This window comes from Equus caballus, chromosome 16 (genome assembly GCF_041296265.1).
Source record: "Equus caballus isolate H_3958 breed thoroughbred chromosome 16, TB-T2T, whole genome shotgun sequence".
NCBI classification, from domain to species: domain Eukaryota; kingdom Metazoa; phylum Chordata; class Mammalia; order Perissodactyla; family Equidae; genus Equus; species Equus caballus.
This window is the reverse complement of record NC_091699.1, coordinates 98,786,899-98,807,600: the sequence shown is the minus strand read 5'-3', so window position 1 is coordinate 98,807,600 and position 20,702 is coordinate 98,786,899. Positions and strand designations below refer to the sequence as shown.

At 41.7% G+C, this 20,702-nt stretch overlaps 1 protein-coding gene across 1 annotated transcript in view; it reads right to left on the bottom strand.

The window, feature by feature from the left end:
- The window catches only part of LOC100049818 (vomeronasal type-2 receptor 1-like), a 20,722-nt gene extending 1,146 nt beyond the window's left edge, over nt 1-19,576 (bottom strand). Inside the window, exons 1-6 of the mRNA XM_001487847.3 lie at nt 19,335-19,576; nt 15,413-15,704; nt 12,238-13,110; nt 6,813-7,043; nt 2,707-2,830; nt 1-1,241 (exon numbers count right to left, since the gene is read on the bottom strand). The exon at nt 1-1,241 is cut by the window's left edge and continues 1,146 nt beyond it. Coding sequence (XP_001487897.3) covers nt 259-1,241; nt 2,707-2,830; nt 6,813-7,043; nt 12,238-13,110; nt 15,413-15,704; nt 19,335-19,576 — 2,745 coding nt within the window. The 3' untranslated portion in view covers nt 1-258. The remainder of the gene's footprint in view (nt 1,242-2,706; nt 2,831-6,812; nt 7,044-12,237; nt 13,111-15,412; nt 15,705-19,334) is intronic.
- Nucleotides 19,577-20,702: the final 1,126 nt, after the last annotated feature.

Here is a 20,702-nt window from a genome sequence, read left to right as displayed (position 1 = left end):
ATCCTCTACCATACACTCCTCATGCCAAAGTGTTATGAAGTGTTCTAATGAAGCAGTTTCCAATTTCAATAGTAACAGGCGTTCTGATTCATGATAAGTGTTATCTGAGAGTATGAAATCTCATACACCATGCTAAAACTTCACAACCAGGACCCAGATCCTCAATATCACTCCAGAGCGTCAGGCAGCTGCTACAGGAGCAAGCGGAAAGGGGATGCTGAACCATGTCACCACGGCAGCTGGAGGGCACGTGTAAGCCTAGTCGTCCTCAACAGTTGATGCCATGGTATTGTCGAGCTCACTGCTCACAGACGCTGAAGTTGGTTGGATGCTCTTATCTATAGTCAAGACTCTTCCACCAACAAGTTCATGAGTGTTCCTCTCTGGCCTCAGCAAGATAATGAAGCACTTGGGAGCAAATATACAACCCAACAAACCATAGCTGGATGCCAAGATTGCAAATATTTCCACAGCCACTTTGAACTTGCCTTTGGTGCTCAAGTAGGCAGGAACAAAAGAGATCCAGATGATGAAAAAGACCAGCATCCCAAAGGTGATGCATTTTCCTTCATAGTAATTGTCCGGCAACTGGCGAGCCACAAAGGTTGTGAGAAAGCATAGCGAAGCCAGGAAGATATCAATCCCAAACATAGAGCATAAAAATTCTATAGAACCTTCAGTGCATTCCAGAATGATCTTTATGTTTTGAGATTCCATGTTCTTGAAGGCGCTTGGGGGTTCCAATACCAAGTAGGCTGTACATATACCAATCTCAACTAGAACAGAAATTAGCACAATGATTTTCTGATAAAGGGGACGGATGGATATAAGTCGGGTTTTGGATCTGGAAATTCTGTAGGCTAAGAACAGTGAAATAGTCTTTCCAAGAATGCAAGACAGGCAAAGAGAAAATCCCATTGCCAGGGTAACCTGGCGGGCCCTGCAGGACCAGTCGTACGGCTTGCCAATGAAAAGCACGGAAGACAACAGTGTGATGACAAGCGAAACCTGGATGAGAAAGCTTAGCTCCTGGTCATTGGCATTCACAAGCGGAGTGTGCCTGTACAGCACATACACAACTGTGACTGCCAAAACCACAAGGGCCCCGAAGATGGAGAGAAGGACAAGTGTGAATCCCAGGGCCTCGTCATAAGCAAGGAACTCCACCTCTTTCAGCACACACTTGTTCTTCTGTGCATTTGACCAGTAGTCTTCACCGCATTGCTCACACTCTCTTTGACCTAGTGAACAGAGAACAGAGGACTGACTGCAGGGAAACTCAGTTATCCCCTTCAGCCGTGAATAGTCCAGAGCAGCCAAAGGCCTAGTACAGGACTCACTGAGATCCCCTTATATAGAATATATATAATATCTCCCAAAACGCAGTGATGAAACGTTCTTAAAGTGTGCAGCTAATCTTACAGATGGAGGGTTATTTTCAGTCTTGGAAATTCAGTCTCCCTTCTTGGTTCAGCCTTTCCTGCATGGGCCTTTCTCAGTAAGATGCTTCATCCTTCTCTTCCAATTATCTAACTGAGCAGAGAGGTGTGCAGCCTCATGAACCCAAGAACAAGCCACGGGTGATTTCCCATATATGAGAAAATCAAGCTACTAAGGTGAAAAATCAGGATTGTGACACTGATAAGTTGATTAAAATACAAGGGTTCTCAGTCTTCCATTCAACCTCACCCCATCCTACTGGAGAGGATTTGTCTTAGCCCACTCAGCTTTGCCCTCACCACCCTCCAGATGTAGATTTGAGAGAATAGGTAGAGAAGGACTGAGGGAAACGAAAATAGCCACACGTTGACCAAGGTTGAGGAAAGATTCATGGCATTTAGCTGGGTGAAGGCTCCGAGGCAGAATATTGGGACATAAGAAAAAATGAGATGAGTTTGTGGTAGGTTATGAAACGAATCTCTTTAATGTTCTTTGAAAGATGCAGGTAAAGATTGGAATTCCCTCTAGGTGTCTTCTGACTGCTGGACTGGACTTTGCTCAATGTGACTGTGCAGAGACAGGGCCACGACGGGGCCAGAGAGTTGTTCAGGTTACATTGTACTTGTTTTCCATTTGGGGAAAATTTTACATTTTAAAATTCTCTTTTAAATAAATGGCTGTTGGGGGCATTTTGGCAAAAAGCAAGTAAAATTTGTGTTATCTCTAACGGAAATAAGAGAGAAAAATAAACCTGGTCCAACATGCTGCCCGAGGAGAAGCACACAAAGCCCGGCTCCAGCCCTTGGCACCAGGGGCAGCAGTCCAGCAGGCTGAGTGGTTGTGGCACAGAGCTCTGGATCTTAGAGCTCCGAATTAGAGATCATCGCGTAGAACATAGAACTATAATCCACTCTTTTTTCCAACATGAACATAACTAATGTTTAACCTATTCCAGAAATTGAAATAATCTTAAATACTTTTATGAATCCATTCATTTATATTTCACATTTCATATATTTCGTTTGTATTTTCCTCTCCTAAATTCATGGTTACAGGTCTTTTTCCAACTGTAGCAGCTTTAGACCTGAAATCCCATATTACGGTTTTTTTAGACTGTACAGGACATCCAATAGTTTGGTGGATTACAATGATTTTTGTTATAAGTTGTTTACATCTATTTACAAAGAAGGTCCCCAAGGGCTTCTTTGCTGAAACGTGTTTAACCCAATTATATTTTAGTATCAATGAAAAAACGACCATCTCTACCTGGTTCCCGCGACACGTGCCCATCAGCACACGGGATGCAGTAGAAGCAGCATGTTGGCTCCCCCTGACGAATCCCCTTCCGGGTCCCGGGACGACACACGTCAGCACACACTGAATAGGGAAGCTGACAGAGACAAACACACCACAGGTAACAAAGCCCTTTTGTCGCCACCACTTGTGAGGCTGAGAAAGTTCTCATCCGGATTTCTGCGGAAGATTTATAGTATCTTGGGAAACCCAGGACAGCTGGGCGAGGACAGCAGACAAAGAGAAAAACAACATGGAGAGCCTGGAGAGGAATTTTGCTAAAAGTCCTGTGGTCGATTCTAGAAACGCAAAGATAATCCTAAAGCTAATCTTTCTAACCTTGGGGACTCAGACCAGGCCCCATGTCCATGGGACTCTGAGGAGAGGACAATTTGACAAGTCTGTTCCTGCTTGGGGACCTGCACCCCAAGAATCATCTTGCGAGCCTGAAAAAGATTTTTTCTCAGCAGGGTCATCCCAACACAGTCTGAATGTCAAAAACATGTCACCCAGGATCCACACAAATGAAAAATGAAAGATCTGTCCCATGGGAAAATTGGGAAAAATGAAAAATGGACCAGCACAGCAGTGGAATCACTTCTCGCAAAAAGAGTTGAGAAAGCTCAGTGGAAAACACAGGCCTCCCTTTACATTCTTCGTGGAGCACACTGTGAACCCCAGGATAAATGCAAGGTTCATAAATCTGTTTACATCTTAATGTAAAAGAGGAGTTTCCTATCTAAAAGGGAGATGAAATGTTTTTCCCATTAAGCAAAGATTTCTTTTGGAAAGTGAATAATCGCTTTTATATTTCTTTTGGAAATCAGTATTTTCCTGTGTTGAGTTTTCCAGGATAAATCTGAATTAGATAACGATAGAAAATGTGGGAAAGCTCTGATCTCAGTTATGGTCTGTAACGTTACTGAAGCATGTATTGCTACACAGAGCAGACAGGCTTCCTATAAGGTGTGAGTGTGTGCATGCATGTGTGTGTGTGTGTCTGTACGTGTGTGTGTGTCTGTGCATCATCACAGAATGAACGAGGCTCCCTCTCCTGAGCCGGTCTTCTGACAGGAGTTCTCCATATACCCGTCCTTGAAAAGCAGCACGAACAATGAGCTGATAACTTTCCGTCCCATCCCTTCCTTCTCAGCACTCAGTCTAGCTTCCCACTCACTGCAATGTCTCTTGCCCCCTCTGACAGCTTTTCCTCCAGCCACATCTCCCTGGTCTCTTGTCCACGTCTTGATCAGCCCTCCTTGGATTGCGGGCTCCCTTGGCTTCCACTGGGCCCTTCATTTCCTTTCTTGGTCCTCCTTCCTCCACCTTCATCATCACTGTGGCATTTTTCTGGGTTTGATCCTTGATCCTCTGCTTTTATCTCAATATAAAGCAGCTCATTCGTTCTCTTGTCTTTGACAAGCACCTCTACATAAGAACTCCCAAATCTTGACTCTAACACCAACCTTTCCCACCTGACCACTAATTCCATATCCTAAACTTCTAACTCATCCCTGTTTGAGATTCCACCATCACCTCAAATTCAACATGTTTAAAACCATCCCCATTATCCTGATTCCTCCCCGCAAGTTCCCCGTTTCTGTCACTGACGCCACCATTCTCACCTATCATCTCCAAACTTATCTTCTATTACTTGCCTACATATAGCCTCTCCTTCGCTCAGGTCCATCTGCTCACCAACTCCAGACTCAGTTTACCATGAGTAAAATCATGCCTTATACCATCCACTAATTGTTGATGCAGGACACTTCCAAGTGCAGAGTCTCAGCAAATCCAGCAGATTCTGCTCTTGTCCACTGTATCCCACCAGTTCCATCCATTTGTGACTTGGCTGACAGAATGATCCTTTAAATCCTGAGCTAGATCGTGACTCTCCTCTATCAAGACTTTTCCCTGCCTTCCCGTTTCCACTCAGTGTAAAAGCCAAAGGCTTTCAATAGCCAACAAGGGCCCACGTGGTCTAACCCTCTCTGGCCTCTCTTATCGCCTCTCCCACTACTCTTGCTCTCTCCCACTCTGCAGGTGACACTGACCTCTTTGTTATTCTTCCCAAATGCCAGGCATTCTCTTGCCTCAAGCCTTAGAAGTTACTGTTCCCTCAGCTGGAATGTTCTTCCCCTAGATAATTCCTGGATGAACTTCCTTTTAAGATTTTATTCAAATGTCACCCAGTGAGGCTTTCCCTGACCACACATGTGAAATGACAATACAACACTCCCCCGACGCTCCCCATCTCAGTCCCTGCTACGTTTTTCTCCCCAACATTGTCATCCTTTATATACTATATAATTTATCTAACCATTTATTGCCTATTTCCTCCCATTGAAATGTTAGTTCCACTAGGCAGGGGTTTGTTCTGTTTAGTACACTGACATACCCCAAGTTCCTAGAACAGTATCTAGCACAAATAATATTGTGCTCAATAAATATCTGCTCAATCGATAACTAAGACTGTGAGCACCGTGAGGGCAGTGGTCCTTTTGCAGTGCTTAACAGAGAGGTGGACCACAGCAGATGCTTAGTAAGTTTGTATGAATTGCATTCTAACTGATTTCACTATACAGATATAACCCCAATTTTAATAAAGAAGATGAGAAAAATAAAATTACTATGCTGTAACAAACATTATTAAAATTGAAATCTGTGACTACATTTTACCATTTTTCCGTCAATTTTTAGTAGAACGAGCCTTGTATATACAAGCTGCAGCATCCTCTCTATTTTCATGCAAACCTTATATTGAGCACCTGTGATGTGCCTGGCCCTGGAATACAGAAGCACAAAGTCTCAGCCCCACTCGGTGAGAGAGCTCGGGACAAGGAGAACAGTTTGTACTCTGAGCCTCGGGCAGCTCCATCCTTCTGCAGCAATGGTGTCCAACACAGGAACCCCTGGCCATGTGGCTGTTGAGTACTTGGAATGTGGCTAATATGACTAAGGAACTAAATTTTTAGTTTTATTTCATTTTAATTAATTTAAATTTTAAAAGCTACATGTGGCTAAGGGCTACTGTAATTGGACAGAACAGCTTTAGGTCAAAGAAACAAAATGCAGAAGAGAGCTGTGGTCCCTACAGTGGCAAACACTGATAGGCTGTTTTATTTTTGTATCCTGCCATGACGTACTCAAGAGCTGCTTAGGATGAGCCAAGAAAGGGAGGAATGTGAGTGAGTGTGTGTGTGTGTACACGTGTGTGGGAATGCTTGTGTAAGTATGTGTGAGTCTGTATATGTTTATTGCTGCCCATGGAAAGCAGAGAGGAAAAAAAAGACAAGAAGAGAGAGAAAAAAGATGAAAGTGTCTGGCACAGCACAGGAGCTCAGAAATCTTACTTTTCTGGTCACTTGTTCTTACGTCCTTTCCCAGCATAATTGGAAAGGCTGTTTGGGGATCTCAGATCTCAGGCCAAAAGGGCCACACACACATACAACCAATAAGCAGAAGAATTCTGTAACACAGCACTTAAATACGTATTCAGGTAATACAATTAAATTTTCTCAGAAAAGCACTTAGAGATGTGCAAAAATATCTCGACTAGACATTTAAAATTAAAAACATAAATAGATATAAAACTGGAAGAAATGGAAAAAAGTTCATTTTACTGAAGGAAACTCTTTTTTCTTCAAAAAATTTCAGAAATTAAGATAAAAGTCACAAGGCATTCAAAAACATATATATTTGAGTGAAAACTTAATAAGGGGTATTGAATAAAGGCAGGAAAGCAACCAAGAGAATAGGGATTAATAAAGAAAAAGGCAAAAATGATCAGAGAGAAAGTGCTTAAAATGAAAGATAGACAAAAGAAATCAAACATATGGACAACTGAAATACTTGAAGAAGAAAAACGAAATAATAGAACTAATATTTAAAACTACAACCCAAGAAAATGTTCCAAAAACAAAATCTCTGAATCTCTATATAGAAAAGATATTTACTGTATTTGGGAAAGTTGACTTGGAATGGCCAACTCTAGGTGTCTGATATTCCATAGTGCCTGAACCAGTATGGAAATGCAATACTCTGCGTATATAAACAAAATAAGACGTCAGAGTACCAACCTCTGATGACTCAGTGTTCCAAAATATCGTTGCATTCTTTCTCATCACGAGTTCAAACTTAGAGTCTGTGAATGTGTATTCTCCAATCTTCACAAAGGCAACTTCTCCATTATCATCCAATTGCCAGTTTAGGATATCATAGTACCCCCTACTCACGTCTCCATTTTCATCCGTTTCTATTGTCATTCCATTATGGGTTGTAAACTTAATGTTCTTCAGATAGTACATTAACTAGAAAACAAGGGAGGGAAAAGCAATTTGTAAAAATTCTATTGCCCAGAAAACAGAGTTTATAAAGAGTTTATATCTTTGTTTATAAAAGAGTTTATATCTTTGCTGCTTAATACAACAACTTCTAGCTACAGGTGACAATTGAAACTTGAAAGTTGGCTGGCCAAATAGAGATAGGCTGTGAGTGTGAAACACTCAATGGATTCAAAGACTTAATTTTTAAAAATGTAAACTATCTCAATAATAATTTTGCATTATTATTTTTATGTTATATCTTCATGATTATGACTACATGTAAAATATTATTTGGGGTTGAATAAAATATATTAAATTTAATTCCATCTGTTTCTTTTTATTTTTTTAATCTGGTGACTAGAAGATTTTAAATTACCTGTGTGACTCGCACATTTCTACTGGACAGCACGGACCTGTACTATGGCATAGTGGTGCCTAATATTCCCGATATCTGCATATCTGGGCAGAGAGGATATTTTAACTTCCCTCCTAGATTTCTTCCACTTTTAGGTACTGGTCTACTCCCACACAAACACTCCTTTCCCTACATGTCAGGTGCTAGAGATATGAAAATCAACGTGATCCATTCCCTACCCTTGCAAAGCTCACGGTCCAGTGGAAAGGCCAGACAAACAGGCACTGAGGATAAGACTCGATGTACTCTGTGTTGCTGTTGTGGACAGAACGTCGCGTGGGCATGGATGAGGGAGCGGCTGACTAACCGCCTTAGGAAAATTAGAATAGGTTTCCCCAGGAAGTGGCCATGTGAGCTGGGTTTTAAAAAATTCATAGGAATTTGCCTGAGAAATACTGGGGACAAGGAGATTATAAGCCAAGAGAATAACACGTGGGATAAGGTGTGCCAAAGGGGCCATGGCCAAGAGCCTAACGGGGGATGGAGCTGGTTGTGCACCGGCAGAGTGGTTTTGTGGACGGCAGTGGGAGCCCCTGACAAAATAAATACCTCTCTTACTCTTGCCTCACATGGCCAATCTGAGCTTGGGTAAGAGCACATCTTCTTTAGTAGGAGGGTAACCAGTCTGCAACAGGCTATATCCTGTGTCCTTGGTCTTTGTCAGCACCACATGCTGGGCCTATGGTTCCCAAACAGAGGGTCCAGTCCAGTCCCTAATCCTCAACAAATAAAAGAGGCCACACAACAGAGTGTAAAAGACCCTGAGTTGTGGTGTCTGCTGATCTGGAGTGAAGTTTTGGCTCTGCCAAATGTCATGACCTTAGGCGAGTCATATATTCTAACTAAGCATTAGTTTCTTTTTCCTTTTTTTTTTTTTTTTTTTTGCTGAGGAAAATTTGCCTTGAGTTAACACCCATTGCCAACCTTCCTCTTTTTTTGCTTGAGGAAGATTAGCCCTGAACTAACACCTGTGCCAATCTTCCTCTATTTTGTATGTGGGTCACCCCCTCAGCATGGCTGATGAGTGGTAGGTCCACACCTGGGATCTGAACCCGTGAACACACGCTGCCAAAGTGGTACACGCAGAACTTCATCACCACACCATGGGGCCGTCCCCTAAGCATTAGTTTCTTGGTCTGTAAAAAGAGGAAAATTACTCCTGCCCTGTCTCTGACATAGGGCTTAAGGCACTACAAGTGGAAGCCTCAGGGCATCCTGACACCAAGGTAAGTGTTCCACCACCACCAGGGCCACTCCAGGTCGCTGGTCCTCTTAGCTCTCCGTCTCCCTCCTCCACTGTGTGCTCTTCTCAGCCAACATGGAATCTGCATCAGAGTTCACAGCAGCGTGACTTTTATTGACAACTCCATTAGGGAGAGGCATTTTTTTTCTTTCCCTATCTTCAGAAGAGTCGAGCAAAGAAATTTTCAAAGGCTGCCCATCCCTGACCGCTCTCCAGAGCAACATTTCCATAACCCACCTGTACATCATTATTGGCTGGGAGGACAGTTCCCTACCACCTAGGCATGCAAAAGATTCAGAAATGCCCAAATAAACCACAAGAGTGAAGGGATTTTACCAAAGTATATATTCTGACCAAGCCTGCTCATGGAGTAAGCTGAGAAGAATGAGGACAGAGTGCATTGTCATCTTGGTTTTAAATAAATCAAAATTTTCACTTTGATACATTTGACAAGAGATTTTCACATATTGAGGTATATGGGGTAACTATTCAAGTTCAAAACTGATTTGGCTTGAACTAAAAAGCCTGAGTTATGGTCTATCAAATATACATTGTACATCCGCTTAACCATGAAAGTAAAGAATGCCCTCTCTTAAGATGAGAATGCATACTTCCCCTCCTACGCCCTATTGGTGCTGCCCCATTAGTCCCATTCCCTACATCGGGGTCCTGTCAACCTGCTAGTTTGCAACAGTATACCTCTTTGAAACTTTGATGAATACGTATTCTGGGTGTGTTTAATGTATGTTCTTTCTTCTAAAACAATATAAAGTTGTACTGAAAACCATGCTTCTGAATGCTTTCTTCCTTTCTGGAAAAGGCCTTCCCCAGGTTATAATCCTCAGTTTGGCTCAAGTAAGACTCGCCTTATCTCTCTTATCTATGGAATGGTTATTGGTTATTTTGTGTCAACACATTTAGGAGGCACTCTTAAATGCTAATAATCCTCTCTACTGTGAGGTCTTGCTTTTCACAGTTTTAAATACAGGGTCAAGGAGCCTGAATCCCGTCATGGACATATCCACCAACATTCACCTGACACCGTGTGCCCTTGATTCTCCCTAAAGACTTCTCTGCAATCCTAATATGTATCTGATGCTCTTTGAGTAAATTTAAATTATAAGATTGAAATGTTTAAATAATAAATTAAAGTGTTGTTATTTACCACGGAAAAGGATCCTTTTTATTACAAAAGAAGTACCCAGAGCATTTCTTTCAAAATAAAGGAAGCCCCCTATGGCATTTCATATACAACTTAATTTCTCGTTCTGAATTTACCACAACTTCCCCAGGACCAATGAACACACCTAGTGCTCAGATCTTGGTTTCTAAATTCCATTCTCCTGTAAATAGAACCAGGACTCTTTGGAGAAATGGCTGACTACGGGACTGTGGCAGAGAAAGCACAAGATGATCCTCGAACATCTTTGGATTCCAAAAAGTAAGGGGGTGCTCAGAAATTATAGGGATGTGTCAAAAGGAAATAGGAGCCAGCTCAAAGGAGATTCCAATGGTCAAATATGAGAAATTTTAAGCAGCAAAATAAATAATGATAGTTATGGATTATTCTACTCATAGAAAAGAAATAAATATGAGCCCATATGGATATGAGTAAACCAGTGGAGGAGAAGTAGAATCCCACTTAATAAATACAGAAGGAATGAGGGAAATAAGAAGTCACTGCTTTTTAAACAACACAGTAAAAGTTGTTTCAGGCAAGAGTCATCATCAATGTGCTAAAATTTGTGGGCAAAAGCATGATAAGAAACAGAAGATTTTCAGAGCCTCAAAATATTGTCTCACAAGATAATCATTAATTACAAAGGGAAACACAGTAACTTTACAATGGAAAATATGGTGACATATGGTAACTAAGTGATCAGAGTGAGTATCACCAATAATGAGACATAAGGACATTATGCATCTCCTGACATGAGGCATAGAAAACATACAACATGACTTCTATAGTAGTCTTGCCAAAAACACGTAATCTCAATGTAATCATGAGAAAACATTAGACAAACCCAAACTGAAAAACGCTCTGAAAATAGCCAGTACTTACTAAAAGTATGAAGGTCATGAAAAACCAGGAAAGAATAAAGAACTGCCATAGCTTGGAGGAGACTAGAGAGATGAACTGATGAGGATCAAGGCTGCCCCAGGGAGATAAGCCCAAGGCGTCCTGCCCAACATACCGATCTATATCGTCCTCCAGGAAGCATAGAACATCCTGACCTGACCCTACCTGATGCTTGTCCAAAGTTATAGGACCACCCAATAATCAGACCCCACCTGTACTAATACCGTTTTAACAACTTTTTTACATGATCTTCCCTTTATCTTGTAAAGAAATAACTCACATATTTATGCCTTATAAGTTTAGCCCTAACCCTCAGCACATTGCAGCTCTTTACTACCCATGGGTCCTGTCCCCATGTTGCAGTTCTTACTGCCCATGGGTCCCGTCCCCATGCTATTCTCTGAATAATGGAGCACTACTGCCAGATCTTGAGAGTCCGAGAAATCTTTCTTTCAACTCCTCTGCTCGCCGAGTCCACATCAGCACAACTAACTGTGCTGTAGGATCTATTTAAAAATGAAAATGAACGTGCAATGGTTCCAGCCAACGCGGGCTCTGCTGAGAGTGACAAGCAATTTGGTGTTGCTGAGTGCTGAGGGTCATGGAAGAAGCAATGAAATCAGAGATGCTGACAGTGCCAGACCAGGGATGCTCATGCTTTATCCTTTACAGGTGGGAGGGGAGGTGCCAAGGGATGCAAGCAGATGAGCACTCTGAGTAGGTGTGCGTCTTGGTGAGACCGTTAGTGCTACAGTGTCCTGACATGAATTGCTGGGACATCAGACCTGAAACAGGAGGTGTGAGAGCCAATCTCCAAGATAGCCCCAATAATCTTCGCCTCCTGACCTTCATGCCCTTGCATGGCCTTCCCACACTTCATAAAAACTACAGATTCCAGTTTCCCTTGCAGCTAGATGTGATCATATAACTAAATCCTGGCTAATGGCATGTAAGAGGAATTGTATGTAATTTCTAGGAAATATCCTTAAATGAAGGGATACACCTCTCTGCTCTTTCTCCTTCCGGCTGGTTAGAGTGTGGAATGATGGTTGAAGCCCAAGCAGCCATTGGAGATTATGAGGTGAACCCTCATGTTGAGGATGGTGAAGCAACAAGGTGGAAGGAGCCTGGACTCCTAAATCACTCCTTCAGTCCCAGAATGCGAACCTCTAAACTTCATTTATGTGAAGGAAAAAAATCCTGTCTTGTTTAAGGCACTGTTTTGGGAGGATTTCCAATCATTCACAACAAATTTAATAACAACTCTTTTAACAAATGGTAATTTAAAAACAACCATTTAGATCACATGTGCGAGCCATTCTTTCAGGTGATAAAACCACGTCTATTAAGTACAAAAGCAAATCAATGGTTTTAACAGTACAAATTCTTTTGATGTCAAACTATATCATGAGGTAAAACAAACACACAAACAACAACTTACCTGCCAAGGCTCAAAGTCAGGTATATACGCACAGGTGTTTCCGAAAACATATGGCCCACGTCCTTCTTCACATCTACTGAGGTGATCCAGGGCGTAAGCCATAAAATACACAGCTTGCTTGACATTGTTTGTGATTCTTAGCTGAGACACATCCAGATAAGTATTTTTAAGGTCTTCCAACTTCTCCTCTCCTGTACAGAATTTATCAGACATGGCGTGTAACCTGTCGTCTTTACCGGTCATGTTCACTCTGTGATCAACATGGTAGGGAACACTACTATTGGGCCAAGTACAGTTAAAAGCAGTTTGCCAGAATTCAATGGTCAGGACATCATTTGGATCCTTGCTAGGATGCACGTCATAAAGAAACTCTTTTAGTCCTGGTATATCAGCTCTTGGTATTGCAAATCCAATACTTCCACCAAAATATGGGAAATATTCAGGCTTTGCAATGAGAGCTGAGGTAATCCATGCTTCACTTGCTATCCATGTTCTGTCAGTTATGTTGTGGAAAACAATTTCCAGCACAAAAGGACTGAGGTCAATATCAGACGCATAAAGCACAACGACTCTGGCTGTGGAGTTCTTTACAGCATCAATAGCTCTTTGCATTTTCTCATAGGAATAGACTTTGGGAATGATTTCAGAGAAGGCAATACAGAGGTTGACACTCTCTATTTTTTCCTTAAAAATTTTTACTCCATATTTTCCATAATCATCATCAGCTGCTATCGTGCCTATCCAGACCCAACCGAAGTGTTGGATGAGTCTGACCATGGCCTCCGACTGGACCTTATCACTGGCAACCGTGCGAAGGTAACTCGGAAACTGGTATTTGTCACTGAGAACTGAGCAGGTAGAGGCATAACCCACCTGCAATTGAAAATATTCATGCAGCTATTAAAAAACAACAGCCAAATCTCAAATTACACAATCTCTGAATACTTTTATTGGAGAGGGAGGGAACATAACAACGGATCTCCCCTTTATTCTCACATCTTTCCATAGACAAAAGGGCTTCTCCTCCCCTCCCTGCTCAGTGGGTGGGATGGTTGGAACACTTTAGGCCTCCCTGTCCACCCTTTTCAGACCCTACCTGAAGAGAACTGGAGGAGCTCATTATCAAGAAGATGACATTCAATGCACCAATTTCACAGGTGGGATCACAGCAAAGGGCAGGTCATCTGCCCTTCCATCCACTTTCTTCAGAGACTAGGTGGTGAGTCAAGCCATCCAGGCTCCTTCTCAGGTCTAACTTCTCATCCACACAGGTGATGGAGTAAGTGGACTCACAGTCTCTCTGGCAGGCCCAGTTCTCTCTCTCTCTCACTGTCTCTCTCTCTCTCTCAGGGTGTGTCTTCCCACCACCACCACTTTCCCTCCTTCTCTCCTCTTCTCTTTCCTTGTTTCTCTCTGCCAGGACTCCTGAGTATTTAGGTCCTAAGACTTAGACTGAGAAAGACGGTAGGAAGCTCCACAGCAACCTCGGTCGAAGTCATGTTCTCCCACCAAGTTACTAGAAGCCCTCGTTTTATAGGCACTTGTCTCAATAAATGAAGAGGTACTTCTTTCTCATTTTACCAATGATCCTTGTGTGTATTTTCCATCAGTGAGAACTTAAGAATTCAGTCCTACGAATTCTTGATAGTCTTACATGCATTTCTGCTGTACCTTATCTTCAACCTCACTGACTCTACAACGAAGACCGTGTCACGTTCTCCCCTAATCCATCCCATGTTATTAATGCATCGCCTCAATAGGGCCGCCTCTATTGTAGTTCCGTAGTTCCATGACTGTCAATTCCTTCATAAGTGACAGAATGTTCTTAATTTCTCTTTTCTCAACTCTTTGTCCTATTCTTACTCCATTAGCTTAATTTAAATTCTTCTTTGGAAACTCATATTCAGCAACATCGTGGAAGCCATATGTAGGAAAGAATCTCATTTAGGAAACAGATTCTGATTTTTAAATCTGGTTTCATAATTAAACAGTGTAAGGTCGTGGACAAGTTACTCAAAACTTCTGAATCTGTTTCCCCACAAGTAAAATCAGGATAATGATATCTACATCTTGAGTATATTAAGTATACTAAAGTATAATCACTATATTATAATGAATATTATACTCATTATATATAATATATATGTTATATATTATAATGACCTAACATACTCAGTATATTAAATGAGAAAACAACTGTGAAAGTATCTGTCACCAAGAAGCTTTTTCTTTTACACTCTTTTGAGATTCACTACAAGGACGTGATTGAGAAAATTTATCCAGATGTTTCAGGCTGGTGCCTGGACCACAGCTGGCGTTTGGTGGGAGATGGAGCTCACAGCAGCAGCGGTTTGTCTGAGCTGGATGAAGCCCACACCTAAGGTGTCAGCTGCATCACCTGACCCCTCCTCTCGGTTCCGTCTCCCAGTACTTTCTTATTTCTCCTAAATTTGGATTTGCAGCTTTTTAAGAAATACTATGTAATTGCTACTTTTACAATTATTTCAAAATCTCCCATTACTTCAGTAACACAAACAGGTTTAATCATCATTCATATTAATAAGTCCTGACTATTGATACTTTAATGACCCATCCTTAGAAATAATTATAGTGCTTTATTTATATTATCTTAATAATCCATTCTTCTTAATATCACCTATTCTTATGTTGAAACATGTCACAGTCTCTGAATTTAAAATACTCTGTAAAGTTAGCATCCAAAAACTCTAGCTATCTTGTGAGATTCCCAGGCTCATTTCAAAAGGCCATGATAATCTGCATTAATACAGGACAGAAACAGAATGAGTTCCTTATAGCACCTATGAACCGACCGACCAGTATTTCTCCGTCACCTACTCTGCACTTCACTGAGGGCTACAGAGGTAGTGCCTAGTCAGATGTCAGCATACAAACCACTGGGTCACAACCTCAAGTCAAATATTAAGGCAGGATCCTGAGGATTTCAGACACAGAAGAGCCTGAAGTCGCCTCTCGGTAGGCGTCAAGTCCCTCCTGCTGCAGCTGCTGAGCCGTCAAGGCAGCAGGATCACCCCCCCTGCCCATTCGCCTCTGCGACTTACCCCCCCTCAGCTGAGCACCCGCTATTTGCTGCAATTTCCACAAACACACTTGTGTTTCTTTTTAAGTTAGTGCCAAGCACAGTATTCTGAGATACCTGAGGTAAATAATACAGCCCTAGAATTCTTGAAGCAGCAATCGATAAAGACGACCCGCCTGCTCCAACAACTCCCGCCAGAAATGCTCCAGTGCCGTTTCTGAAATTGGGCTTGTTTTCTTCCTGCCCCGTAAGGAGTACCAAAGCAGCTTCCACAGATTTGGAGATGGTGAAACAGGTGTCAAAGATCTGATAGCCCAAAGTGATGTTGGGCAAAATATCCTTCCTCTCGTTAATCTCCTTGATGGTGTGGATCATGGTTTTCATCCAGCGGAATCCTCGAAAATTAAACCTGAAAAGGAAATAGCTTTGGTAAGGCCTTAGTCAGTGGGGGGAATCTTTGATTTGTTTGGGTTGGAAAGCGTCTTTTTGGACATTTCCTTGCTCTATGTATCTTTCATATGATATAATCTCCCCAAACTGCTGATTATGTCTTTTCACAAAAATATTCTTAAAATCATAATTCCCCCCACTACGCAGAGCACCCAAGGGCTCCTCGCACATCTTCCCCATTCACTGCAGGTGCCTGCTGCCACGAGTCTCCTTTCCTCCCTACCTCCCTATGGGTTTCTCTTGTTTTCTTCAGGACATTAATTGTAAATACTTATGATAGGACTACACAAAAGCAATACATAAAATTTCCATATACTATGACTTTAATTACATAATTTTCCTGCTGTGATTTGATTGCTAAGGTTGAGAGATTTTTTAATTGAAAGACGCCTCCTTCCTGCTACTCTCACATACAACCATGAAGAGCCTCCTTCTTCCTGTTCCCCGGCCGTTAAAGCAGAAGAGAGTTCTGCAGTCCATCACCATGTTTTTTCCAACTCCTTCTCCATTAAAAACATAGTCTATTCCCAATTCTCTTTATTTCTTCCCAGTTTTAACCAAACTTTAACCTATTTGAAAACAAGACCCTGAGGAGTTTTTTCTCTTAAATAGTATCTAACTCCATACTTTCTACTCAATAAATATTTTTGGAATTATCTAATAACAACCAGCCCTGTGGGCAGATTAGGTTTTTCCTCCAGTCTCTTTAATTTGGTTTTTAGTTTAGTTTAGCTTTGATTCTCATTTAATATGTAGTTATTGAGTCCGCTGGTGCTGGACACTGTAGACACAAGAGTAAACAAGACAGGCGTTGCAGAGTCTCGGCAAAGAAACAGCAGAACAGCCAAGCGATGGAAGCCCACAGTGACAAACACAGTGACAGGAGAAGTGTGGGCATGGGGTACAAAGGACGGCACCTTGCCCTGAGGATTCACAGCCAAGCTGATGCTCCAGGACACCGTGGAAACAGGCAGATACGCAGGCAGAGGGCGTGGTGTGTGAAGGCACGACAAGAGATCATGAGAGGGTCCAGGAGAGGAAAGCCCAGCACGGTTGGAGGACAGGGCAGGAGGGTGTGCACAGGGAAGAGAGTCTGCAGAACCGGAAGGGCCAGAACATGAAGGGCTTCCTCATCCTCGGACAGTTGCCTCTAAATTACATGGAGGCAACATAAAGTGGCATATACATTTTTAAAATAAATGTAGCAATATCGTTTTAAGTTAATATAACAATACATTTCAAGAGCTAGAAAAATGTTCACCTCCTTTCAATCAATAATTCTACCCCTGAATTTAGCTGAAAGAACTGTTCTTCCCAAAGGAACGACTATGTCTGCCCTAAACTGCGCACTATAGAACTATTTATAATACTAAAAAACCAGAAAGAACTTACATGCTCAGCAATGATAAATTATGATACATTGACGATGGGAACATTTTCCATACATAAAAAACTATAATTAGAGAAATTACACAGCAGCATGCATATAATAAGTGAAGCAGATAACATGCAAAGTTATTTCCATACTGTAATTAAAACTGCCTATAAGTTCTATGAACATCTGGATGAGTATCAACAGGGAACACTTTCAAATGAGCACAGGGTGGGATGTGGGGCGATTTTTCTTTCATTCATTGACTTCCATTATGATCGTCACATTATTGTTGTACAACGTATACCTCTGTTTCCCCAGAAAATTTCTCTAAATCTTAACTTTGTTTAGATCAACCACAAGAATTAAAATATTCTCTTCCCCCTTCCATTTCGCTGTCTCTCCCTTCTCTGAACAAATTTTTCAAAATAATAGAAAAGTCTTCCTCTTCCACACACTTTAGCTGATGGCCAACCAAAACTAGTATCTCATTAAAATTGTGAGTCTCAGAACATGCTTCCTCAAACTCCAACTTGAACTTCTCAATCAGTTATAGATAAAGGTTAATGATGCCAAAATGAAATTACTATCTGCTTAGGTCTGGCTCGGCTCATGAATACCACCTAGGTCAGGCCTCTCTGAGGACTCACCCACTGGGAGGGAAAGCTGCACCGTGTGGAGGAGCATTAAGAGGCTGCAAGAACTTTGGGGTTGCGTACATATAGGAGGAAACTGTTGACAGTCATGGGTGAAAATGAATTATGTAGTTCTAATTTTGAAGAAAATATATCAAAAAATTTTAAATATGGAATTTTATTAGTATCCAAAGTATACAGATATATTTGGGAGGAACTAAAGTGCTGGGGAAAGTTCTAGCTTTCTTTTCTATTTATTTATTTACTTATTTATTTATTTATGAGGAAGATTAGCCCTGAGCTAACATCTCTGCCAATCTTCCTCTACTTTATATGTGGGATGCCACCACAGCATGGTTTGATGAGCAGTATGTAGGTCCACACCGGGACCCAAACTAGTGAACCCCAGGCCACCAAAGTGGAGCGTACAAACAAGCGCTGTGTCTCCATGCCGGCCCCGGGTTCCAGCATAAAGATGAACAATTTGGGTCTCAGTCAAAGGCTAGGAGGAAAGTAGAATACCCACAGTGCGTTGCATTGCCGACCCACATTCAGAACAAGGAATTGCTTTTTAGATGCCCTAGACCACATGGAACAAATTTCATACAACATATCAAGAATCAGAATGTCATCAGACTTCTGAGCAGCAACACTGAAAGTCAGAAGACACTGAAGAAATCCTTTCAAAGACTCCTCAGGCTTCAAGTTAAAGTGAAGATGGGGTAAGCAACACCACCCTATCTCTCCTCTGATTACAATTAAAATCCCTGGACAGAACATAAGAAGCAACTATCAGATCTCTCTGAAAGTTAAACGAGAACATGTGGAGCAGACAGGGAAATCCAAATATCCCTGACACAGTGAATTATTTTTTAAATTGGGTGTACTCACTTCTCACCACCATTTCAACCACAGAGGATATGTCAAATCGTTTTTTTAATGAATTTTTAATTTACTAATTAATTTACTATTAATTAAATGAACTTTAATTTTTAAGATTATTTTTATTAGAAATATGTATATTGGCTTTTCCATTTAACCTTGCTAAGAAGATAACCTTCAGAAGTTCTAATGAAGGGTGAAGAACAAGCTGAGTGATTCCATTTACAAAATATGAATGTACTACATCACGACAAACTCTGGTTTTCGTTTTATATTATTAGGAATTGAATAAGTAATGTCTTGTCAGAGTACAGACTCTGATTCAGCAGATGTGGAATGCAGCCTGAGATTCCACATTTCTAACAAGCTCTCAAGAGATGCTGATGCTGCTGGTCCACAGACCACCCTCTGAAGAGCAGCACTCTATATCACACAAAACTTGCCTTCTTTCCTTCTGAGGCACAGAAGTAGGAAAGGACCCACTTGAGACCAAGCTTTTCTTGTTTCTAAGCAATCCTGGAATGTCCACCTTGGAGAAACTGAGGCCCAGAAATAGGAGGTACCTCTCCTGAGTCAGAGAAACAGTGTTGGAGTCAGGCTAGCATCACGGCTCCGGTTCCAGACTCTCACCCCACACCCAACACTCCTTCACCCCACCACCTGTGACTGATGTAGAAAGAAGACAAAAAGAAAGGCTTACCCTTCACATTTTGCTGATACTGGCTCCAAAACAGACTCATTTGCTGGGATGGTCCTGGAATGAATATCAAACAGTCCTCCAATAACAAGTGAATGGTTTTTGGCATCTACATACCCATTCAAATCAAACTTGCCCAGCAACCGACAGGTCTGTTCTTCTGTCTCTTCTTTGCCTTTGATGCCTAATTCAGCCCATAAAAAAGCAAAAAACCCTAAAACCAAGCATTTCTTTCTGCTAGCCATTTTAATAGGGTGAGTTTGGGGGAAATGACCAGTGTTACAAGTTTTAATGAGGCACCCTGCTAGAGTGTCACAGCGAGTGTGTGCATGCCACATCCCAGTGGACTCAGCTTGCCACTACTTGCTACATAATTGTCACACCTCAATCAATCACAGAGCCTCACAGTCACCTGCAATTTATGGATCTGGACTAAGAACCTCATAAATATCTCTTTTATACTTAGCAATAATATATGACGACATAATACTGGGTTTTGAGTTTAAAACACCGTCATTTCATTTAGTAGAAATTGTCCCTGTCGTCAGCCTCAGTCATTCTCACTCAGCCACCCTGTGGAAGCTGCTCTTGCCCCAAAGGTGAGGAAGGGCATCCCGCTTCAGCACAAGGCGACAGCAGGCCAAGCTCTCTCCTCAGGGTATAGAAAAAGTCAAGGGGACAAGCCACCAGGATCCGGACCAGAAGACATCATTCTGAGTCTATTTCTTCCCCTTGTATTAGTGGGATGGTGGGAAATCACTTAATTTCTGTGCCTCAAGTTCCTCATCAGTGTCTAGGATGATCATAAGCCACCCTAGAGAAATTTTGTAAAACCCATAAGAGTTCAAGGAACATTTTCTTTAACCTCCTCTTCAAGGCAGTGTTATCCTCGGCTCACTCTGCTGACTTTGTCACTGGTTCAGGCACGAATCCCTGAGAACCTTTGGATTCTTTCCTGAGAATCCCTCTCCCGCCTTTCTAGCGAGGCCCTTCTCAGAGACGTCTCCCCATCTCTTTCTCCAGGTCACCTCGCCATGAAGTCCCAGTCTCCCCATCTCCCCCTTTGCGCCTTCTCAAACATCTCCCCTTGGAGCATAAATTCAGAGCGTTTTCAGAACACTATCCAGTTACACGTATCAGGAGCCTGAAAAGGTGTAGACCCTTTGATCAGGTGATTTTACTTCTGAGTATTTTTCTCAAAGAAGCAACAGAGACCCACATAAACATGACGTATAAGGATATTGAGTATACAGGTTTATTTATAATAGTAAAAATTGTAACTAACTAAATGTACACAATGGGGAATTTCTAAAATCACTTAAGATCTATTCACACGATGGAATACAGAGGAGCCATCTAAGTCATGTTTTA